This window comes from Carassius carassius, chromosome 45, assembly GCF_963082965.1.
Source record: "Carassius carassius chromosome 45, fCarCar2.1, whole genome shotgun sequence".
Taxonomy (NCBI): domain Eukaryota; kingdom Metazoa; phylum Chordata; class Actinopteri; order Cypriniformes; family Cyprinidae; genus Carassius; species Carassius carassius.
In genome coordinates, this window is record NC_081799.1 from 22,896,883 (window position 1) to 22,919,020 (window position 22,138).

General features: G+C 35.4%; 1 protein-coding gene across 1 annotated transcript in view; it reads left to right on the top strand.

Annotated features, from left to right (window-relative positions):
• The window catches only part of LOC132127854 (CAP-Gly domain-containing linker protein 1-like), a 26,748-nt gene extending 6,084 nt beyond the window's left edge, over nt 1-20,664 (top strand). Inside the window, exons 9-21 of the mRNA XM_059540035.1 lie at nt 420-548; nt 663-779; nt 1,276-1,333; nt 1,653-1,903; nt 4,000-4,062; nt 8,499-8,584; nt 13,457-13,562; nt 13,692-13,735; nt 15,061-15,121; nt 15,371-15,527; nt 16,501-16,553; nt 16,643-16,755; nt 18,744-20,664. Of these exons, the coding sequence (XP_059396018.1) occupies nt 420-548; nt 663-779; nt 1,276-1,333; nt 1,653-1,903; nt 4,000-4,062; nt 8,499-8,584; nt 13,457-13,562; nt 13,692-13,735; nt 15,061-15,121; nt 15,371-15,527; nt 16,501-16,553; nt 16,643-16,755; nt 18,744-18,972 (1,467 nt within the window). The 3' untranslated portion in view covers nt 18,973-20,664. The remainder of the gene's footprint in view (nt 1-419; nt 549-662; nt 780-1,275; nt 1,334-1,652; nt 1,904-3,999; nt 4,063-8,498; nt 8,585-13,456; nt 13,563-13,691; nt 13,736-15,060; nt 15,122-15,370; nt 15,528-16,500; nt 16,554-16,642; nt 16,756-18,743) is intronic.
• The last annotated feature ends 1,474 nt before the right edge of the window (nt 20,665-22,138 follow it).

Genomic DNA, 22,138 nt, shown 5'->3' on the forward strand with positions numbered 1-22,138 from the left:
GAAAAGTATTAATTTCTTTTAAAAGAAGTTTAATTAAATTTATGCATTTAGCAGATGCTTTTATCCAAAACGACTTACAGTGCATTTAAGCTAACAATTTTACCTAACATGTGTTCCCTGGGAATCGAACCCACAACCTTGCGCTTGCTAACGCAATGCTCTACCACTTGAGCTACAGGAACACTTTGATTAGTTATTTGTTATTTGAATGATAGTACATATTTGTTTTTACTGGCATGATGATTTTTCTTACATATTTTTCCACCTGACCATAATTTGAATCTGAAATGGATCTAATTTGATTAGATATTTAATTTAATGAGAAAATAGTAGATGTTTCTTATGCATAAAATATCTAGTTTATGTATAATGGCTTCAGTCATTAAAAGCGGTTGATGAAGTCTTGGTTCCCACTGTAGGTGGCCACGGTGTCCGAGCGCTCCAGAATCATGGAGCTGGAAAAGGAGGTGTCCGATTTGCATCTTCAGCTGAGAACTCTCCGGGCTGAGACCACGGGATCAGCCTCACCTCCATTACAAGACAAAAAGGTCCATTTAACCCCCTTGAGTCCATCTAGACCAGATGCATTATGACATGTTATTGTACATCAGGAAACATTTACATCATTAGAATTGATCACTGTATTTTCTGCATTCTTATAGATCAAGGAGCTGAACTTTGAATTAGAAAACAGACAGAAGGAAGTGCTTATATTCCAGCAGAAACTCACTTCCTCCGAACAAGAGAAAACATCCCTCCAGCAGCAGCTGCAAGATCTAGTATTCTCTACTGATTATTTACTAACTTCTTTTTTCACATAATTGCGCTATGTATTTTTTAAGTGTTCTGTATCTCGTGCTGTGCTTGCGCCTCCCTCCAGCCCATATAGTGATTTAATAACTGCTTTTTATGTTATTGAATTATTTAGATGTGTCTGGGGATACATACATTTCTCTAAAATTAAGTTTTGTATCATTACAAATATTTTTCTTTTAAGCCAATAAGTCATGAGAGGCCATACGTTACAGTGATTTTTACAACGTTTAAAAGATATGATTAGGTTTTATGTGAAGCATCAATAGCAATATGATAAGGCACTTGAATTATATATATATATGTATATGTATATGTATATATATAGCATTTATTATCAGTTATGAAAGCAAAGCACATTTATATGAAATTTCTTTGTAAATAAACGGGTGGAATTTTTGAAAGTTTTTTTGTTTCCTTTTCAGCCAACATGTCGTACAAATTCTTTATGTTTGATTTCAGAAGCAGAAACTTGACACAGCAGTGGAGGACAATAATAAAGCAACACTAGCTATGCAAGGTAAGCGAAACATGATATAAATAAAGTCATCATAAAGTCATCAGAAACTCATCATATGACTCGTAACTGCATAAAGTATCTGAGCATTTATATATTTGCATTCCTGGCATTTGAACCTGCGCCTACGTGAACAATTTTGCAGTGTCGTTTTTGCATGTTCAGGAGATAAACCAGCCATTCCCAGCGGTGCCATAATCCACAACGGCACACTTTTACTTCCTCAGTAGTCCAATTTGTGCAATATAATTGGGGAAAATGATTATTTTAGCACAAATACTGCTACATGAGCTCCTCTATGACTACTTCTGTTCTGCGGCAGAAATGGAAAGAAACATTAAAATGCAGGAAGAGAAGCTGGATCAGGTGTCCAGGGAGAAGGAGGACATGCAGAGGGATGTTGCCATTCAGCAGCAGCAGGAACAGACGAAAAGTGAAGAGAGAGAGCTTCAGATGAAGGGGCTGAAGGAGAAGTTGGGCCGAGCAGAAGGAGAGCTGAACAGAATCACAGAGAGAAGTGCTGAGCTGGAACAGCAGGTGGTAGAACTGAAAGCCTTCAAAGACCAAACACAGGTAACTGAATGACATCTGTAATACATGCACCCAGTGGCTCAAAAGTTTGGCATGGGTTAGATTAAGATGGTATTATTATGTGCAGCATATTAGAATGATTTCTGAAGTATCATGACACTGAAGACTGGAGTAATGATGCTGAAAATTCAGCTTTGCATCACAGGAAGAAATTACATTTTTATGGTATTTTAGTATATATATTTTTAATTTAAATTTAAATTAATGTAATCTTTTTTAATATAATGTATTCTTAATCAAATAAATGCAGCCTTGGTGGACAGAAGAGTCAAAATCTTAATTATGCCAAACTTTTAACTGTTATTGTTTACTATACAGTCGTGGCCAAAAGTTTTGAGAATTACATAAATATTGGAAATTGGAAAAGTTGCTGCTTAAGTTTTTATAATAGCGATTTGCATATACTACAGAATGTTATGAAGAGTGATCAGATGAATTGCATAGTCCTTCTTTGCCATGAAAATTAACTTAATCCCAAAAAAACCTTTCCACTGCATTTTATTGCTGTCATTAAAGGACCTGCTGAGATCATTTCAGTAATCGTCTTCAGTAATCGAAACGCGTGCAGCCATCATTGGGTTGCATAAAAATGGCTTCACAGGCAAGGATATTGTGGCTACAAAGATTGCACCTAAATCAACAATTTATAGGATCATCAAGAACTTCAAGGAAAGAGGTTCAATTCTTGTAAAGAAGGCTTCAGGGCGTCCAAGAAAGTCCAGCAAGCGCCAGGATCGTCTCCTAAAGAGGATTCAGCTGCAGGATCGGAGTGTCACCAGTGCAGAGCTTGCTCAGGAACGGCAGCAGGCAGGTGTGAGCGCATCTGCACGCACAGTGAGGTCAAGACTTTTGGAAGATGGCCTGGTGTCAAGAAGGGCAGCAAAGAAGCCACTTCTCTCCAAAAAAAACATCAGGGACAGATTGATCTTCTCCAGAAAGTATAGTGAATGGACTGCTGAGGACTGGGGCAAAGTCATTTTCTCCTATGAAGCCCCTTTCCGATTGTTTGGGGCATCTGGAAAAAGGCTTGTCCGGAGAAGAAAAGGTGAGCGCTACCATCAGTCCTGTGTCATGCCAACAGTAAAGCATCCTGGCACCATTCATGTGTGGGGTTGCTTCTCATCCAAGGGAGTAGGCTCACTCACAATTCTGCCCAAAAACACAGCCATGAATAAAGAATGGTACCAAAACACCCTCCAACAGCAACTTCTTCCAACAATCCAACAACAGTTTGGTGAAGAACAATGCATTTTCCAGCACGATGGAGCACCGTGCCATAAGGCAAAAGTGATAACTAAGTGGACAAACAAAAACCCACTAATTCTGACAAACTCCAAGAAGTGATTATGAAAGAATGGGTTGCTATCAGTCAGGATTTGGCCCAGAAGTTGATTGAGAGCATGCCCAGTCGAATTGCAGAGATCCTGAAAAAGAAGGGCCAACACTGCAAATACTGACTCTTTGCACAAATGTCATGTAATTGTCGATAAAAGCCTTTGAAACGTATGAAGTGCTTGTAATTATATTTCAGTACATCACCGAAACAACTGAAACAAAGATCTAAAAGCAATTTAGCAGCAAACTTTTTGAAAACTAATATTTATGTAATTCTCAAAAATTTTGGCCACAACTGTAGTTTCCGAAATGCCATAGTTCAGTTATTTTACACAGCTTGAAGTTGATTGCATATTTCTGTATTATGATCTTACAGTAATAACAATAAATCCTGAAAATATGGTATTTTCCATGTTAAAATATTGCAAGGTTGGTTGAAGGATCATGTGACGATGAAGACTGTAGTAATGGTGCTGAAAACTCAGCTTCTTTGCATCACTGGAATAATTTACATTTTTAAAATATATTCAAATAGTAAGCAGTTTTATTAAATTGTAAAAATATTTCAAAATATTGCCGGTTATACTGGGTTTTTGATCAAATAAATACAGCCTTGGTGAGTAGAAGAGATTTCTTTGAAATTATTATCTTATACCAACCCCAAGCTTTTATATGTTAGCTTATATTTGAGCATGTTACTCAAATGGCACATGAGTGACCAGAGGTTTCTCTCACTCAAACAGGGTTTACAGACTGATGAAAAGCTGGAGCAGATGACAAAGAGGAATGAGAAGTTGCAGGAGGAGGTAAATATGCTTTATTCTCCTTATCATGAAGATAAACAGTTGCTCCTGGTTACTATAAGTCTGTATCTGCTGTCTTAAAGGGACTTGAAGGGTGTGACTAATTGATTTATTTGAATAAGTGTCTTTCAAAAGTCAGTTCAAAAGTCATCTCCTTATTGCTAGGATGTCATGAGTTGTTGCTAGGTGGTTGCTCAATGGCTCTCCTACACAGACCACATGATTTGAGGTATTCGTGTTCATACAGTAGCACTGATGTACGGTTAAGTTTAATACTTAGAATTATAAGTTTGTTGTTCAAATCTCTCAACCTTAGTTGAGCCATTATGCCACCTTCCCAGGCATCATTAATCATAATAAAATGCATGTGAACATGCCATTAGCAACATTAAAACATATTTAGCATTTGTAACTGAATGAACACATTTACTGAAGAGGCGAACAGAGATTTTTCACTGTGTAACTGTACTTTTACTAACATAATGGTTCAGACGATGTTAATTCATGCACGAGTCCTCTACATCTGACCGCCTGCAGGCTGCATGTAGAGCATGTTCTGAGCGCTCGTACGTGGCCTTACATAATCACCCCAACAGCCTGCACTTATCAGAGGAGACTTGCCTCCTGAAGTTGTGCTTTTCACATATGGTAAGACTGTGTGAAAGCATAACAGGTCTTCTTATATCACTGGTTCTCAATCGAATTCAGCATCTGTATTATATTGATTGATCTGCAGTGGTTTAGATGGTGTTGTTGGTTCAGTCTGTGGTTATAATGGGTTTGCTTGTGATGCACTGATGCAACTGAAAATATTCAGCTGGAAATCAATTTTTGTTTTGAACCATCCAATATGGAACCTTTTTTTTGTGTTGTTCTAAACCCATATGATTCATGGAGCACAAACTGAGTTTTGGTGAATGCTCATGTTTCTTTTTGCACTATATTCCAACACGTGTGGAGCCATACACTAACTTTGTGTGTTATGACAGAGTAGATTTATGTAAATTTTGCTCTATTTCTTACACAAAGATATCAAATTACTTAGAATTTTTGCACACAAGTCATATGGACTACTTGTTTGTAACCATGACCTGATGTTTTATTAAAACGAGGAGCGTGAACATTTTTCTAAAGTGCTTCTTTTTTGTTTTGAAATGACTTTTTTTTGGAGGGGGGGGGGGTGAACTGTCCCTTTAAATATATTTTTGGTTTCTGTATTGAAAAAGACAACCTTGTTGTGACCTCATTTTGGACTTTTGTCCCCTTAAGGTTTTAAATTAGCAGATCTAATTTAGTTTAGCCTGAATTTCATTCTTTGTGTGTGTGTGTGTGTGTGTGTGTGTGTGTCATTAAATGATTGAAGTCTCTGTGCTACAGCTTTAAAAAAATACACAATTGTACAAAAGTTTGAGATATGTAAGGGTTTTTCATGCATATGCTCACCAAGGATGCATTTATTTTATCAAAAATACAGTAAAAACAGTAATGTTGTAAAATATTATTACAGTTTAAATATATTTTAAAATGTAATTTATTCCTGTAACGCAAATCAGAACTTTCTGTAACATTACTCCAGGATTAAGTGTCACATGACCCTTCAGAAACATTTGAATGGGTTTGTATATTTATTCATAAAATAAACAGGGAATAGAGGCTTTGCTCATTCAAGGATTTTCATTTCTCAGATGACACCAGAGACAAAGGTGTATCATGTTGAAACGGCTAATACAGGATGAATGAGCGTTGAGGACGAGAGCAGGCAGATGACGGAGAACAACAGAAGGAGGGGGCGGGGACAGTAGGGGGATGTCCAGAGGGGCGGGGCCTATCGTCCTTACATAATGAAGCTGCCCTGTGTGATGCTTTTCGAGCGTGTGTTTGTGCAAACGTGAGCGTGTGCTGGGACGCCAGCGGGGCGAGAGCTCGTGCCTCTCTCTCTCTGCAGGGGGCCAGGGGATGTATTATTGATAGGGCACATTTGTTTGGAAATAACAGGAAAGACATGGATGTGACAGCACTCCAACAGGACTACACGGACAGCGTTTATAGTTCTCTGTGCCAGGTAAAGATCGCTCTTCTGTAGTGCACTTTGGATGTATGATGCTGTATATCACTGACCTTCTTGGTAATCAGGAATGTCAGGATTTTTTTATTTTTTTTTTTATATTAGAACTGGGTTAGGATGATATTCAAACTGGATAATATATGGGCTTATTTCTTCCAATTTAAATAAATTGTACTATTTAGTTTTGGTGCCTGCATTTGAAGCATTTAGAAGTGGAGGTTTAATGTGAGCGCTGTTTGTTGTTGTTTTCTCCCTATGTATTGAATTAGAATTTTGACCAGTTTCAAAAATGAACTTAATTATTAAGTTAAAATATTAAGTTCCTAAAGTGGATTTTTAGGAGCAAATGTATGATTTTATAATCCGTGTTATAACCATAAAACACCCTCGGATACTTGAATTCAGTCAACACATTAAAATAAATCTAACCAAAATCTAAATATGTATGATAATGTTTATTTAGCTGTATTTAAGTTTGTAAGCTAATATGTATATTTATTTCTAGTTTACGTAACAAAGCATTTTCAGAATTTTAGTTTTAGTTAACGATAACAATGCTTTTCCCAAAAATTACAGGAAATTTTGCTAATATTTGAGAAAAATATTTTTTATAACCATTAGATAACATATGCTTTTATAATCAGTTGTATAAACATAAAACAGACATTTGAATTTATATTTAAATCAATGCTTTGTATGAAATTCTCCACCTGGCAATAATGTGTAGGGCTTATAAGAGACGTTTTCCACCTATTGGCCATAATGTTGGATACTGTTAATTATCATAATCATCATTTTCAGCTATCCATATATGCAACACTATTTTTATGCACAGAAAGAAAATACTTTGTGTCACTGTGTCTCTTGTGTGTTCTTTCTGAGTAATGGAGATGTTAAGCTGTGGACATTGAGTTGAAAAATGCTTTAATGTGTCTGGGTGTGAATGGTGGGTTGTTTGATGACGTTTAATATTTTCATTCACTGATGACAGTGTAATTCCTTCAACATGACAGAATCTCTCAGGCTTTCTGAATGTAAACACTGAATCACTCAGCGATATCAGCACAGGCCAATCTCTGCTGGTTCATAATAAAACATTGATGTTGGTTCTTGGCATGTAGAGGATATTAATTATCGCCTTGGCCAGTTGTGGGCGTTTGTGCTGAAGAGTGTGATTAACGTCTCAGTCTGATGCAGACCAGTTACTTTTACAGTGAGCCAGCACCAGTGTGATGGGATTGAATTATGGGTCTCGTGGGAACATGTGTTTGTCTGACGTGCTTTTTCTAAATACTTGTTGTGTGTGCATTACTCCAAAAAATGTGTTTTTTTTTTTTTTTTTTTTTTTGCATGAATTTTACAGGTGTTTGCTAAAGCCAAGCATCACTTACTCATGCCTAGGATTATGTATTTGTTCCAATTTCTAACTCTTAGGTCTAATCTTAAACATTTAACTTGCAATTTTTGTGCTACATAAATAACTAGTATTTCAGTGTGTGTCTAGTTAAGGAGGGGTGTCTGATTTGACAAATTTTGGACGTTAAAAAAATGTTTCAAAACACCCGCTTTGTGCATAATCACATTATTATTTCATGATAATTTTATACCTTTTACCCAGTATTGTTTGAGTATTATATATATTTTGGTATTTATTGATCATTTTAATTAGCTTTTATTTTTATATTTTCAGTTTTTCTTCTTTGTTTTTGTTTCAGTCATTTTTTTCATGTCCTTTTGCATTTTAAATATTACTATTTAGCTGTTATAATGTTTTAGTTTAAATAATTGTAGTACTTTAACATATTTTACTACTTTTAGTTGCTGAGGCAAAATTTCAAATGTTCTATATTTGAAATTTCTATATTGTTTTTGCTTTTTTCATTGATAATGATAATATCTTCCATTTTGAAAAATACTTGAATAAAGATATTTTGTGCAAATGAGCATATAGTAAAGTAAGTGCAAAAAATGCTACCATTATGTAGAAATACACTACAAATCATTTATATCAGAAGCAAAGTTTTAGAACCAAAAGTCATCCTCTGAAACTTGAGATAAATAGTACAACAAATGCTACCATTATGTAGAAATACACTATGTAAATTTAAATTATATTTACACAATAATTATTTATTTATTTATTACAGGTATGAAGTGTAGATGTTTTTTATGGGACTTTGAAATGGAGTATGCTTGATTGTCATTAAAATAATTTAAGAACCCAAGAAAAGACATGATAAAATACTCCTTAAATAAGCGATTTGAGAAATACATGTTCTTGAAAGGTTTCACCCCACTATGTTTAGTCCAAAACTGTTTTTCCTAAAACCTCTTTCTTTCACTTGATTTATTTGTGTTTTATCTCATCCACCAGCTTGATGCCCTGAAGCAGCAGAACTCTCAGTATCAGGAGCAGCTGAGTTCAGAAACACAGAGCATCGACAGCCTCCGCAAAGAAATGTGAGTCTCCTGCTGACATGCACGCCTGCCCTTCTCTTCATTGGCTGTTTCATTATTTCTTTAGGACTTTTGACACTTTCATTGATAGTGATAGTAGTGAAAGGACTGGAAATAATAGAGAGGAGAGAAAATGACATGATCCTAGCTCACGTTTGCTTACCACCGAACAACAACTGCAACAAATGAGCGCCATTTAACATCTTTCAACTGCATCTTATTACATTAATTGTGTGCTTCGTTAGAGTTGTAAAGGATCATGATCTTAATTAGTCAGTATCATGTTGGCATCATTGTGGTGATTAAATTAGTCCTTGGAGTCATAGAATGACATCACAAGTCCACATGGTCACAACAGCTTTGATTTCTGATTAACCACAGGCATGTTCATGTGGAAAAAACTGACCAAAAAATTATTAATAAAATCCAAAAAATAGCAATTAAAATTTTCAGTACACAAATAACAACAATACACATTCTGACATGTTCTCCAATCAATAAGAGTTTGATTTTGGCTTCAGGATAATCAATAAAAAAATATATAGGGCAGAACCTGATTTGATCCATCAATAATGGATGATGAAAAGTGTCTCTGTAAGAGTGAGGGTTTGGTGACACTCGCTAAAGAGATAAATACTTAAAATACCCAAAAGGTTTTACTTTTTTTTTTTATTCAAAAATGAAATGTGTAATTTTTTATATTTTAGCACAATTTATTTTTTTTGGTTTACTTTAATTAAAAAATGTATTTAAGTTAAGTAAAAAAAAAAAAAAGTGTTTGTTTGCAAAATTTCTCTTGCTCAACTTTCGAATAACAAGCTTAATGCACATGTTCTGCAGCATTTCACAATCATGATAATCAACAAGGAAAAATGTAGAGCAGAACCTGATCAGGAATTGACTGGATTTCATTTCATCAAAATAAGAGGGTTTGGTGACTCCTGCTGAGAAAATAATAAATTAATTCCAAAAAGCAATTAAAATATTTAATACGAAATGTTTTTTCGTATAACAATAATACACATTCTGACACACTGAGCAGTTTTGCTCATGTGCAATAAGAGTTTGAATTTGGCTTGCAGCATTTCACATTCAGGATAATCAATAAGGAAAATATAGGGCAGAACCTGATTTGATCCATCAATAATTGAATGAATGTTGAATTTTGATTAACTTTTTAATTTATATCTAAATTTATTTAAAAATGCACATTCAGTTTTCAAAAAAAAAAAATTTGTTAGCAAAATTACTAATTACCTCAATTTTTGAATAACAAGCATGATGTTCTGACACACAGAGCTGTTGAATCTGGTTTGCAGCATTTCACAATCAAGAGAATCAATAAAAACAAAATGTAGGGCAGAACCTGATTAATACACCAGGAACTGAAAAACAAGAGGGAAAATAGATAAATATTTCAAAAATAAATACATTCCAAAAATTCTAATAAAAATGGTTTCATTTTTTTAAATGATAATATATAAACAGTTTATTTTGCTATTTATTTGCAATAAATCTGTCTGCAACATTGAACAACATTGTCATGAACATTTCTGGTTCTATAAAATATATTGAGGTCTATTCTGAATTGATGTTGACCACAAACCGAAGCTCAAAGCCTCTATAACTCGAGCTGATCCGACACACTCCTTCAAGCCGTGGTTGATTGGTGTGTCCAGCGAGTGACGGCTCCAATGATGCAAGCAGGTGCCCATGTGGAGCCTCTTTTGAACGTTTCAGAAGTGAGCTTCTCTCCTCCAGGGAGTTTTACGTAACCGCATCTTTCCAGTTACAGCTGCTGTTTTCCGCCTGTCTAACGGTCTCGACTCCACGTGAGATCCCATGGAGTTCATTTCATAACACTCTGCTGATCTTCTGATGCTCATGAATATGTATCATACTGTAGCTTACAATATAATATTTTTTGAATTTGTGAGGCTCTTATAGCTTTTAATTTTTTACGGTGCAGTTTAGAGACTTCACCTTGATTTTCTGCTTGAGTTTTGAGCGTGCATGATTTGATTTATTCCTGCATCATAATAGACCCTGGGTAAAAATAGATTGGCTAATTCGTTACACATGAGGAGGATGACGGTGACCTTTCTGAAGTGTTTTTATTTATTTATTTTTTGAGCTCACGTATTTACTACTGCTTTTTTCTTTTTTCTTACCAAATGCTGTTATTTGTCAAGTGCTTGGTCTTAACTGCTGACGGTTCGTGATGGAAAGGAAAAATGAAATATTAAACAATGTGCATTGCCTTGAGAGGGAAATAGGAAAGTATAACAGGATTGACGTCAGGGTGGATTGAAGTGTTGAGGGCTTGTTGTCACTGTCACTGTGCATTATAAAAAAAAATAAAAAAAAAAACAACAACAGTATTTTATGCTCACATTGCGTACCACACAGTATATGTACAATATGCTGCAGAATATTATGATCATCAGTAGTGTGCTGCATGGAAATATGTTTATTTAGACTTGAATGTTAAAATGTAATTTGACCAGTTAACTGGAAGTGATATATTTAGCTATATATTACATTTAATATCACTTACAGATTAGTTTTTAATATATGAAATAGAAAGTCAAGTTGAGTGCATTGCATTGTGGGTACAGTATTCCACACAGTCACAGCTGTTCAAAGTCTGGGATCAGTAAGATGTATTCTGTGTTTTTGAAAGAAATCTTTTATGCTCACAAAGGCTGCATTTATTTTAATTCACTGCAATAGAATCAGTAATATTGTGAAATATTATTACAATTTAAAATCACTATTTTCTATTTGAATATATTTTAAATGGATATTAAATGTATTTTATTCCTGTGATCAAAGCTGTATTTTTCAGCATCATTACTTCAGTCTTTAGTGTCACATGATCTTCAGATATCATTCTGTTATGCTGATTTGCTGCTTAAGAAACATTTATTATTATTCTAAATATTCTAAATTTTGCTGCTTAATAATTTTGTGGAAACCTTGATAGATTTTCTTCAGAATATCTTCAGAATCTTTCAGAAGTAAAATAAAATAAAATAAAAAAACAGCATTTATTTGAATTAGAAGTCTTTTTTTATATTGTAAATTATTTTACTGCCACATTTGTAAATAAAAGTCTTTTAAAAAAATCTTACCGACCATGAACATTTGAATGGTAGTGTAGGTCATCCAGATGTTAAATGCACACAGAAAATTAAAATACTGAAAAATACTACTTCCCGAATTCCGGAAAAGTTGGGACGTTTTTTAAATTTCAATAAAATGAAAACTAAAGGAATTTCAAATCACATGAGCCAATATTTTATTCAAAATAGAACATAGATAACGTAGCAAATGTTTAAACTGAGAAATTTTACACTTTTATCCACTTAATTAGCTCATTTAAAATTTAATGCCTGCTACAGGTCTCAAAAAAGTTGGCACGGGGGCAACAAATGGCTAAAAAAGCAAGCAGTTTTGAAAAGATTCAGCTGGGAGAACATCTAGTGATTAATTAAGTTAATTGATATCAGGTCTGTAACATGATTAGCTATAAAAGCTTTGTCTTAGAGAAGCAGAGTCTCTCAGAAGTAAAGATGGGCAGAGGCTCTCCAATCTGTGAAAGACTGCGTAAAAAAATTGTGGAAAACTTTAAAAACAATGTTCCTCAACGTCAAATTGCAAAGGCTTTGCAAATCTCATCATCTACAGTGCATAACATCATCAAAAGATTCAGAGAAACTGGAGAAATCTCTGTGCGTAAGGGACAAGGCCGGAGACCTTTATTGGATGCCCGTGGTCTTCGGGCTTTCAGACGACACTGCATCACTCATCGGCATGATTGTGTCAATGACATTACTAAATGGGCCCAGGAATACTTTCAGAAACCACTGTCGGTAAACACAATCCGCCGTGCCATCAGCAGATGCCAACTAAAGCTATATCATGCAAAAAGGAAGCCATATGTGAACATGGTCCAGAAGCGCCGTCGTGTCCTGTGGGCCAAGGCTCATTTAAAATGGACTATTTCAAAGTGGAATAGTGTTTTATGGTCAGACGAGTCCAAATTTGACATTCTTGTTGGAAATCACGGACGCCGTGTCCTCCGGGCTAAAGAGGAGGGAGACCTTCCAGCATGTTATCAGCGTTCAGTTCAAAAGCCAGCATCTCTGATGGTATGGGGGTGCATAAGTGCATACGGTATGGGCAGCTTGCATGTTTTGGAAGGCTCTGTGAATGCTGAAAGGTATATAAAGGTTTTAGAGCAACATATGCTTCCCTCCAAACAACGTCTATTTCAGGGAAGGCCTTGTTTATTTCAGCAGGACAATGCAAAACCACATACTGCAGCTATAACAACAGCATGGCTTCGTCGTAGAAGAGTCCGGGTGCTAACCTGGCCTGCCTGCAGTCCAGATCTTTCACCTATAGAGAACATTTGGCGCATCATTAAACGAAAAATACGTCAAAGACGACCACGAACTCTTCAGCAGCTGGAAATCTATATAAGGCAAGAATGGGACCAAATTCCAACAGCAAAACTCCAGCAACTCATAGCCTCAATGCCCAGACTTCTTCAAACTGTTTTGAAATGAAAAGGAGATGCTACACCATGGTAAACATGCCCCGTCCCATTTTGAGACCTGTAGCAGAAATCAAAATTTAAATGAGCTCATTTTGTGCATAAAATTTTAAACTTTCTCAGTTTAAACATTTGCTATGTTATCTATGTTCTATTGTGAATAAAATATTGGCTCATGTGATTTGAAAGTCTTTTAGTTTACATTTTATTAAAATTTAAAAAACGTCCCAACTTTTCCGGAATTCGGGTTGTAGTATGCAGGTATGCTAATGCTAGTATTGGCTTTAACTCTCTTTTTATCTCTCTCTGTGTAGTGAGGAGCTAAAACTGTCAGCCAATCAGAAGTCTCAGAGGCAGGTGTCACTCCAGGACGAGAAAGGGACGTTGGCTCAGGAGGTGGACGTCCACGCACCGCAGAAGGTGTTTATCTGTCTGCTGATTCTACTTTTCCTGTCAGCTCTTCTGAAATGTGTTGCCCTGTGACATTCTCCATCAGTTTGAGGGATTGACTTATCATGTAATCATGTTTGTTTGTTTGTTTTTTGGCAGCTTGGCAGCGAAGCTCTGACTAGCCAGCTGGAGATTACAGAGAGGTAAGCACAAGACGGAAGTCTTCAAGTGGAAGTCTATGGCAAAAATTGTTTTAAAAGCTAAAATTTTAAGTTCACTCACCCTCAGGTCACCCAGGATATAGATGAGATTGTTTCTTCATCAGAACAAATTTGGTGAAATATAGCATTAAATCACTTTCTCACCAATGTATCGTCTGGAGTGAATGGGTGCCATCAGAATGAGAGTCCAAACAGCTGTTTAAAACATCACAGTAATACACAAGTAATCCACACCACTTCAGTCCATCAGTTAACATCTCATGAAGTGAAAAGCTGCATATTTGCAATAAACAAATCCGTAAGGTCATTAAGGTGTTATAACCATTGCTTCAGACCAAAATAATCTCCCGGTTTCTCACATCAAAATCCACCCACATATTTAAGTGGAACTGTTTTGGACTATTTCCACTTGTAAACGTTGCTCGATCTGTGCATATTTCTCTCTTGATTTAGACCAAATTACTTTTTCAATGGTAAAATCATTATTATGGATAGAGGATATTTTAGCTGGAAGCAACAGTTTGAAGTTAAAACATGATACATTTGTTAATTACAAACATGCAGCTTTTTCTTTCACAAGACATTAACTGATGGAGTGGAGTGGTGGGGATTTCTTGTGGATTATTGTGATGTTTTTATCAGCTGTTTGGACAATCATTCTGATGGCACCCATTCACTGCAGAGGATCCATTGTTGAGCAAGTGAAGTAATGCTAAATTTCTCCAAATCTGTTCAGATAAAAAAACAAACTCCTCTACATGTTGGATGACCAGAGGGTGAGGACATTGTGAGCAAATATTCTTTTTTTTAATGAACTATTCCTTTAAATTTCTTCACAAGCTTCAAAACTAAATGTATTATCTGTGGTTATAAACAGCATATCACAGATGCTTTTGATGGTGCTTAATGGAGCTCTGTCTTAGTAAAAGTGAGAGCTGGATTTGAGATCACATGTACTCTGGGAGGCTTTAAATGTCATTTCATCTCGTGGGAAATGAAGGCTTTCAAAAAAGCTTGTCAGTACACGTTTTTAAATATCAGTATTTTATGATACACCAAGATTACCACATCTAGAGAAAAGCTCAAACAAAAAAGGTTTTTGGCTTTAGATCTATTGTTTTCCTCCACCCTAAAAATACTGCACAGTCCCACTGGATGTCTGTTCATTTTTTTTTTATCTTTTTTTTTCTGTAATCTTTGGAGCTCCATTGAAAGATGGTGTTATGCATGTTCTCAGCCTACATATGGCTTTTGTAACATGACTGTAAATCCAACCAGTTACAGTGAGCTCTTGTCTGTCCTCATAGTGAGAAGTCCAATGCAATGATGTCTGATAAAGACAAAGAGCTAGAGACGCTACGAAATGAGGTAAGAACTTTGACTCTTGTGTTTCTAAAGTCTTACTAAACCTCCGGATCATTCTTCAAAGTATGTTTTATTCACTTTGGACTATGACCGAATTTGTCTTATATAAAACAAATGATTCTAGTAGATTAAATGCATAAAACACTAAAGCTGTCTAAAGCATTTCAAATTGTTTTCTTTTTATATGAAACTTAGTATTATTGGCACTTAATTTTGTCGGATAAGGGGGGAAAAAATCATTTGTAATTCCAGATTGCAGTGCTTCGTGTGGAAAATGCCATGGCCAAGACACTCCAGTCAGCTGTGACGTCTCTAGAGAAGGACAAAGCCCAGCTGGAGAGCCGAGTGAACAGCCTGGAGCAAAAGCTGGAGGTCCGGCAGACGGGGAATGGAGAGGAAGTCAGTTCAGGTCTGTCAGCGTATTTATATCTGGAACGGAATGACTGCATTTTGCTTTGTGTACTGGATACTGTACATTGCCAGCTACATTAATTCACATTTAATTCATCATTTAAAAGTTTGTGGAAAGATTTTGTAATATTTTGAAAAAGTCTCTATTGTTTACCAAGCCTGGCATTATTTGATCAATGAATTTGCATGTTTAATTCAGGAAATGCCATCAAAGTTATCACCTCATATCATCTTCTATTTTTAATCCAGTTTTATTTAAAAATGTCTTAAGATATGTTAAAAATGATTTTTCTGTTGCATTTGCTTTAAATTATTTTGTTACACTGGAAATGGAAGTACTATGACTAATACACACAGTATGAAAAATGAATCTATAACGAAGCAAAACATTTTAACAAATCCTTTCTTAAAGGGTTGGTTCACCCAAAAATGAAAATTAGCCTGTCATCCTAGGTGTATATGACTTTCTTCGGAGTCGGAGTTACATAAAAAATTGTCCGGGCTCTTCTAAGCATTATCATTGCAGTGGGTGGGTGTTTCTGTTCAACAGTCCAAAAGACTTAAAATATAGTGCATCCGTATCCATAATAAAACGTGCCTCACATGGCTCCGGGGGGTGAATAAAAGCCTCCTGTAGTGAATCCATGTGTTTTTGTAAGAAAAATATCCATATTTCAAATGTAATACACACTTCTCTCACTTCATCGAACTGTCGTATGTGGAAGCCGTTCTGGTTGATGATGTAGGACGTCGGCGTTGCATGATTAGTGATGAACACAGAGAGAGAGAACAAAACCAAATGCTGGTCATGAATTAGAAATACAAACTGAGAATTTCGTTATAAGCCAAGAGGAGACTGGCTTTCCTTTGCTAAAGTAAGGAAACTTTGCCTCGAGGATGAGTAAATCACAGGCAACTTTTCATTTTTGGGTGAACTAACTCGTTAATTTGTTTGTTTGTTTCACCTGTAGGTGATGCTGCTATAGACCAACTGAGAGAAGAGAAAGAGTTTGCTGAGGGACAGGTAAAACTCTTCTGCTCTGTATTTGGATTCTGTTTTTAGAATATATTTGTCAATTTCTAAATTCTTCCGTGTTTTTCTTCATGGATCAGATCAACTTCCTGAACTCAGTCATTGTGGACCTCCAGAGGAAGAATGAAGAACTAAAGGTGAAGCTGAAGAAAATGGCATTGACCGAGTTCAACGGAAATGATGAAAATGATGGGTAAGTCCAATTGAGTTCTGACATCTTGACTTTTTTCTTGTCTAGCAGACACCGGTTTTATTAATATTTAGAGTTTGTTTTTTAGTTTTATTTTCAATTTTCATTTTAAGTTTAATTGGTTAAGTTTAGTCATTTTGTTGGGTGGTTTTTCATTACTATATACATTTTTTTAAATGTCTATAGTTTTTATACATTTTTATTTCAGTTTTAGTACATCAAGTTAAACTAAATGAAAATGAAAAATGTTTCTTGAGTACAACTTCTGTTGCACTTATTTTTTAATATTTAACTATAAAAATATTGCAGTTAAAGGGATACTCCACCCCAAAATGAAAAATTTGTCATTAATCAATAAAATATTTGTTCATCTTTGGAACACAATTTAAGGTATTTTGGATGAAAACCAGGAGGCTTGTTACTGTCCCATAGACTGCCAAGTAAAATACACTGTCAAGGTCCAGAAAAGTATGAAACGCTTCGTCAGAATAGTCGAATAAAACAAAAATAATGACTTCAACAATTTGTCTCCTCTGTGTCTCTCCGCATCAGCGTAGAGCCATTTTGGAGAATATGAGCTGAATGTAGGCAGCTTACACTCTTCTGTGTCAGCCGCTTTGATTTGTTTTTACGCTTTGATTTGATAGAAAACAGCTCATCTGCGCAGTGCAGCTGACACAGAAGAGCGGACACTGCATGCGTTCAGCTAATATTCTCCAAAATTCCGCTACGATAATGTGGAGAGACTCAGAGGAGACAAATTGTTATTTTAAGTCAATATTTTTTTTTATTCGCGTACAAAAAGTATTCTCGTAACTTCATAACGTTATGGTTGAACCACTGATGGCAGATGGACTATTCTGACGATGCTTTTCATACTTTTCTGGACCTTGACAGTGTAATTTACTTGGCAGTCTATGGGACAGTCACAAGCCTCCTGGTTTTCATCCAAAATAAAGTTGTGTTCTGAAGATGAACTAAGCTTTTACGGGTTTAGAACAACTTGGGGGTAAGTGATTAATGGCAAAATGTTCATTTTGGGGTGGAGTATCCATTTAAAGGTACAATGTGTAAGATATTTGCAGTAAAATATCCAAAAACCACTAGGCTAGTGTTATATATGTTGTCCAGCTGATTACTAACAATATCTCTAATGTTTTCAACTACTTGTAAATTATGAGAAAGTTCCCATTCTAAACACGGGGCAGTGCAGTCGCCCCCTCAATGACGTTAGTTACCCTTTGTTATCGCCTTTACTGAAGTAGAAACCACATGACAACAGTGTCGTGGACAAATGCGGAAGTAATGTCTAGCGTCCAGCAAACCACTAGCTTGCTTCAAGCAGTTCCTTATTTACTTCTTGCATGTTTTATGGTGGATTGTGTTACTTATTTATGGAACATAATTACTGTTTACCGTCTGCCGCTGGTTCTGTCGACAAGGACAGCTCCCGTAAATTTTACTTGACAGGTGTATTTTTTTATTTGTATCTTTACAGAAAACGTATGCTATTATAATGACCAACAAGATAAGTATTATGGGACATACAGGCCAAATGTGGGGCATCGCGTCTCTAGACCCACACGAGGACGCGTCTGATCCATAGTCTGATCGCGTATTTGCATTGACTTTGTATGTAATCTACTCGCGCAAATCATTGAACTTGCATTTGAAAATTATGACATCAAGCACAACATTTATAAAAACTTTACCTCATCCGTTAAATACTTTATTTATATTTCCGTCTGATTGATGGCCAGCAGCGGTTGGGTAGAAGACAACAAAGCTCGAGTGGCAGGTCCTACAACCTGTACCTTTAACATTTATTTTATTATATTTTGTTTGTTTGTTTCTGTTAACTGTAATAACCTTGGCACATGGTCATGTTGTACATGCTTGACAAGCACTGCACTACTTGCATCTTCGTTGCTATAATTATTCTTCGCACAGGGTTTACGAAAAATAAAAAAATGTATCCTCTGTCTCTCAAGTCTTGGTGAGGTCAAAAAGAAGAAGAAAGCTCCACCACGCGTTTTCTGCGACATCTGTGACTGCTTTGACCTGCACGACACGGAGGACTGTCCCACTCAAATGCAATCCCCAGACTCGCCTCCACACACCACATACCACGGGAGCCGCAGTGGCGAACGACCGTACTGCGACATCTGTGAGGCGTTCGGTCACTGGACAGACTCTTGCAACGATGACCAAACCTTCTGAATCTCCCCTCAGCCCCTGGGCCTATGAGCAGGCTATGCACAGTTCGCTTTCAACCAGATTATACGCTATTTTTGTACACCATATATATACATTCGAACCTCTTGTACATTCCCTAAATGAATCCGCCCAAATGAAGGCTAAGGAATGCTGCATTTATGGAAGTTGAATGTTATGAAGGCAAAAGATATTTCTGTGTTATCAATACTCTTTTGTGGGTTTGTAAGTTTTTTTCTGTCCAGTGTTGATTAATCTAATGATGAATTACCAGCAAGATAATTGGGAACGGTTTAGCAATACTTTGCAGTGTATTTAAAACTGCTGTGTGTAATTTCTAGTGGCACAAAATGGAATTGCAAAAATAATGACTATTTCCAAACAGGTTTTCCTCTCTCTACTATTGTAGCTCCACTCCAAAGTCAACCCATTGGTTGAGTCAGAAGTTAACATTTCAGGGTGCTCAAACAAACAGCAATGTTTTGAAAGCTTCACAAAGCTGTATCCTGTGTTCGGATTGGTATACTAGCACACTGTGTACTGCACACTAGTCAGCACTGCCCACTGTTTTTAGATAGCATGTGAAATGGTACGCATTATTTAAATTTCATCTTGTTCGTTACTCTCGTTGAATCGACTCCTGTCGAGCACATTGCATTATGGATGACTGTATACTGCATCCAGGTATTCTATGCATACAGAAATTATTCATACCATGCATAGTATACATACTGTAGTATGTAGTACGCTATTCTGAACATAGCCACAGTTGTTGCACTATTCAGTAATTCGCCCTACGAATGGTTTACTTACAGCTGTCTCTGCATAATAAACCAGGATAGAAGATTTTAATTATTTTAATGAAACAAAATTACACACTTCAGCTTGAAGAACTCATAATGGACTGTTATCACAGACAGAAAACAGCACAAGTACACCAAACAAAGCTGAAGCTAACCACTATTAACTTATTGCACTTCTCACTTTAATTGTATACAGCACATGAGTTTAACTGCCATTGTTTGGAACTAAGTTATTTTTACTGTTAAATGTTAGACATATAGTTATAATAAAGTCATATAAATGGCTTTTTATGCGTATTTTGATGGTATGTCCTGTAGATTTCAGGCCTATTCACACCAAGTGCACAACATAAATGCACAGCAAGATTTTAAGATTGAAACCTTTTTTGTGTATGGAATTAAAATTGATTTATTTAAAATGTTGAACATTTACTTCAGGTATCCAGACTTTTTTCAGAGAATGAAGAAAATTCTGCATCAAAAAATAGTGTAGAATTGTTTTGGTGCAAAAAATGACTTCCAAATATTTTATAATTCCGTATATTTTAGTCACCTCAAACTTGGTGTGAACAGACCTTTACTAAAGCACACTTTTTAAGCACAAGATCATATTGTATCTCTTATTATTGATGTAATATTAACAATTTATTTAGCAACCTAATAAACTGCAAATGTTAGAATTGGTAACCCCCAATGAAATGGTGCACAAAATTATATTAAATATGTATAATATTCATGATTATTCCCCTTTGGTTTATACGAATTTGATCAGAAAATGTTGCATTAATTGCAAATATATGGTCTGTTTCTACTGAAATATTGTGACAGTCTTTATCTATTGTACGGTTTCATGTACTGTATATTCACTTGAACTCAATACAAACATTCAAAGATTTTTCTTGTGTTGTTGTCTGTCTAATTATATTGTGCTTCTGACTACACATTGATTCTGACCATGTTTTTGTGAAAAATTTTTCATGAATGTCATAAGGACAATTCTAAGGTCGCTTTAGATTCAGTAATTGGTGTGATCCATTGTATACAGTACATAATTAAACCACTTTACCTATTCTTCATTGAATGACTTTGTCTTGATTTTTCATTTAAATTTATATCTCAATGTTTTATAACGGTGCTTATAGCCAAAGTTTGAAACGCCTCTCTCATAGTCTCTCAATTTCACGGAAGGATGGTCAACGGATCCCATCACAACGTCCTATAGCTCCTAAATAGAACAGAAGGGGTCTGGTCAATAATTCATGTCCCGTAAAAATGCAGCCTGATAAGACAATTCTGAACCTCACATAAAATACCGAAAAGAGTGTCTGTGATGTAAATTTGATGCTTTTTGTTATATTTTTGTACATAGAAGTGTGTTTATGGCCAAAATACAAGTGACATTTTTATATACAGGTGCATCTAAAAAAAAAAAAATATGAATATCGTGGAAAAAGTTTTTTTTTTTTTTTGTTATTTCAAAAGGGTAAACTTTAATATACTCTATATTCATTACATTAGCACTTAAAGCTCATGAAAGTAAAAAAATCCAGTATTTCAAAATATTACAATATTTCCTAAGATCAATCAAGAAAAGGACTGGCAAAACATAAAATTTCACATTCTTTAAATATGAGAGTAATGTTCTAAATGTTAATACTTTTAGGTGTAGGTCAATTGCAGGTAAAGGTTTATTAAGAATCATATACAACCTCAATGTAATTTGGATTCTTAGTTATGATGAAAAAATTCTTATATTTGATCTCTATCTCTCGCTTTCGCTTTTTTGTTAACGCTTTATTTTTATATCAAAAACCTGCACGGCACAATATGTACAGTAGATATAAGTTTGCGCTTGGTATTGTGATAATGTGTCGTTAGGGGTGTGCTAACAACCCCATAACTTTTATGCAACATCGAGTAAATCTCATAGACGTCTGTGGTAAGTTATATAATAAATATGAAAGCACTCTTAGCCTTTTCAAAACAAAACATTTAGCTGTGTTACCAGGGCTATTAATCTTTAAATGATAAAAATGCTCTAAAATACTTAAATCAAAAGAGGCATGAAGGTAAAAGAAATAGGCTACTCATAACCAACTCAGTTAACATTTTTTATTAAAACAAACTGAATATTCTAAAAACAAGCACTAATGATGAAATAAATAAAACCAAAATTAATCAACTGTACAAGACAAAATCCTTTCAAGAAAACACAGTCCCAATGTATCTAGACTATTTCATTGTGAGTTCCTTGTACGTTGCTACATCAGATTGGAGTCAGACTGGATTTATTGTTGAAAATGACATCATTTTAAAACTGTCAGATTGGGTTCAGTGAATTAGAATTATTGTCCATCAATCAAGATCCA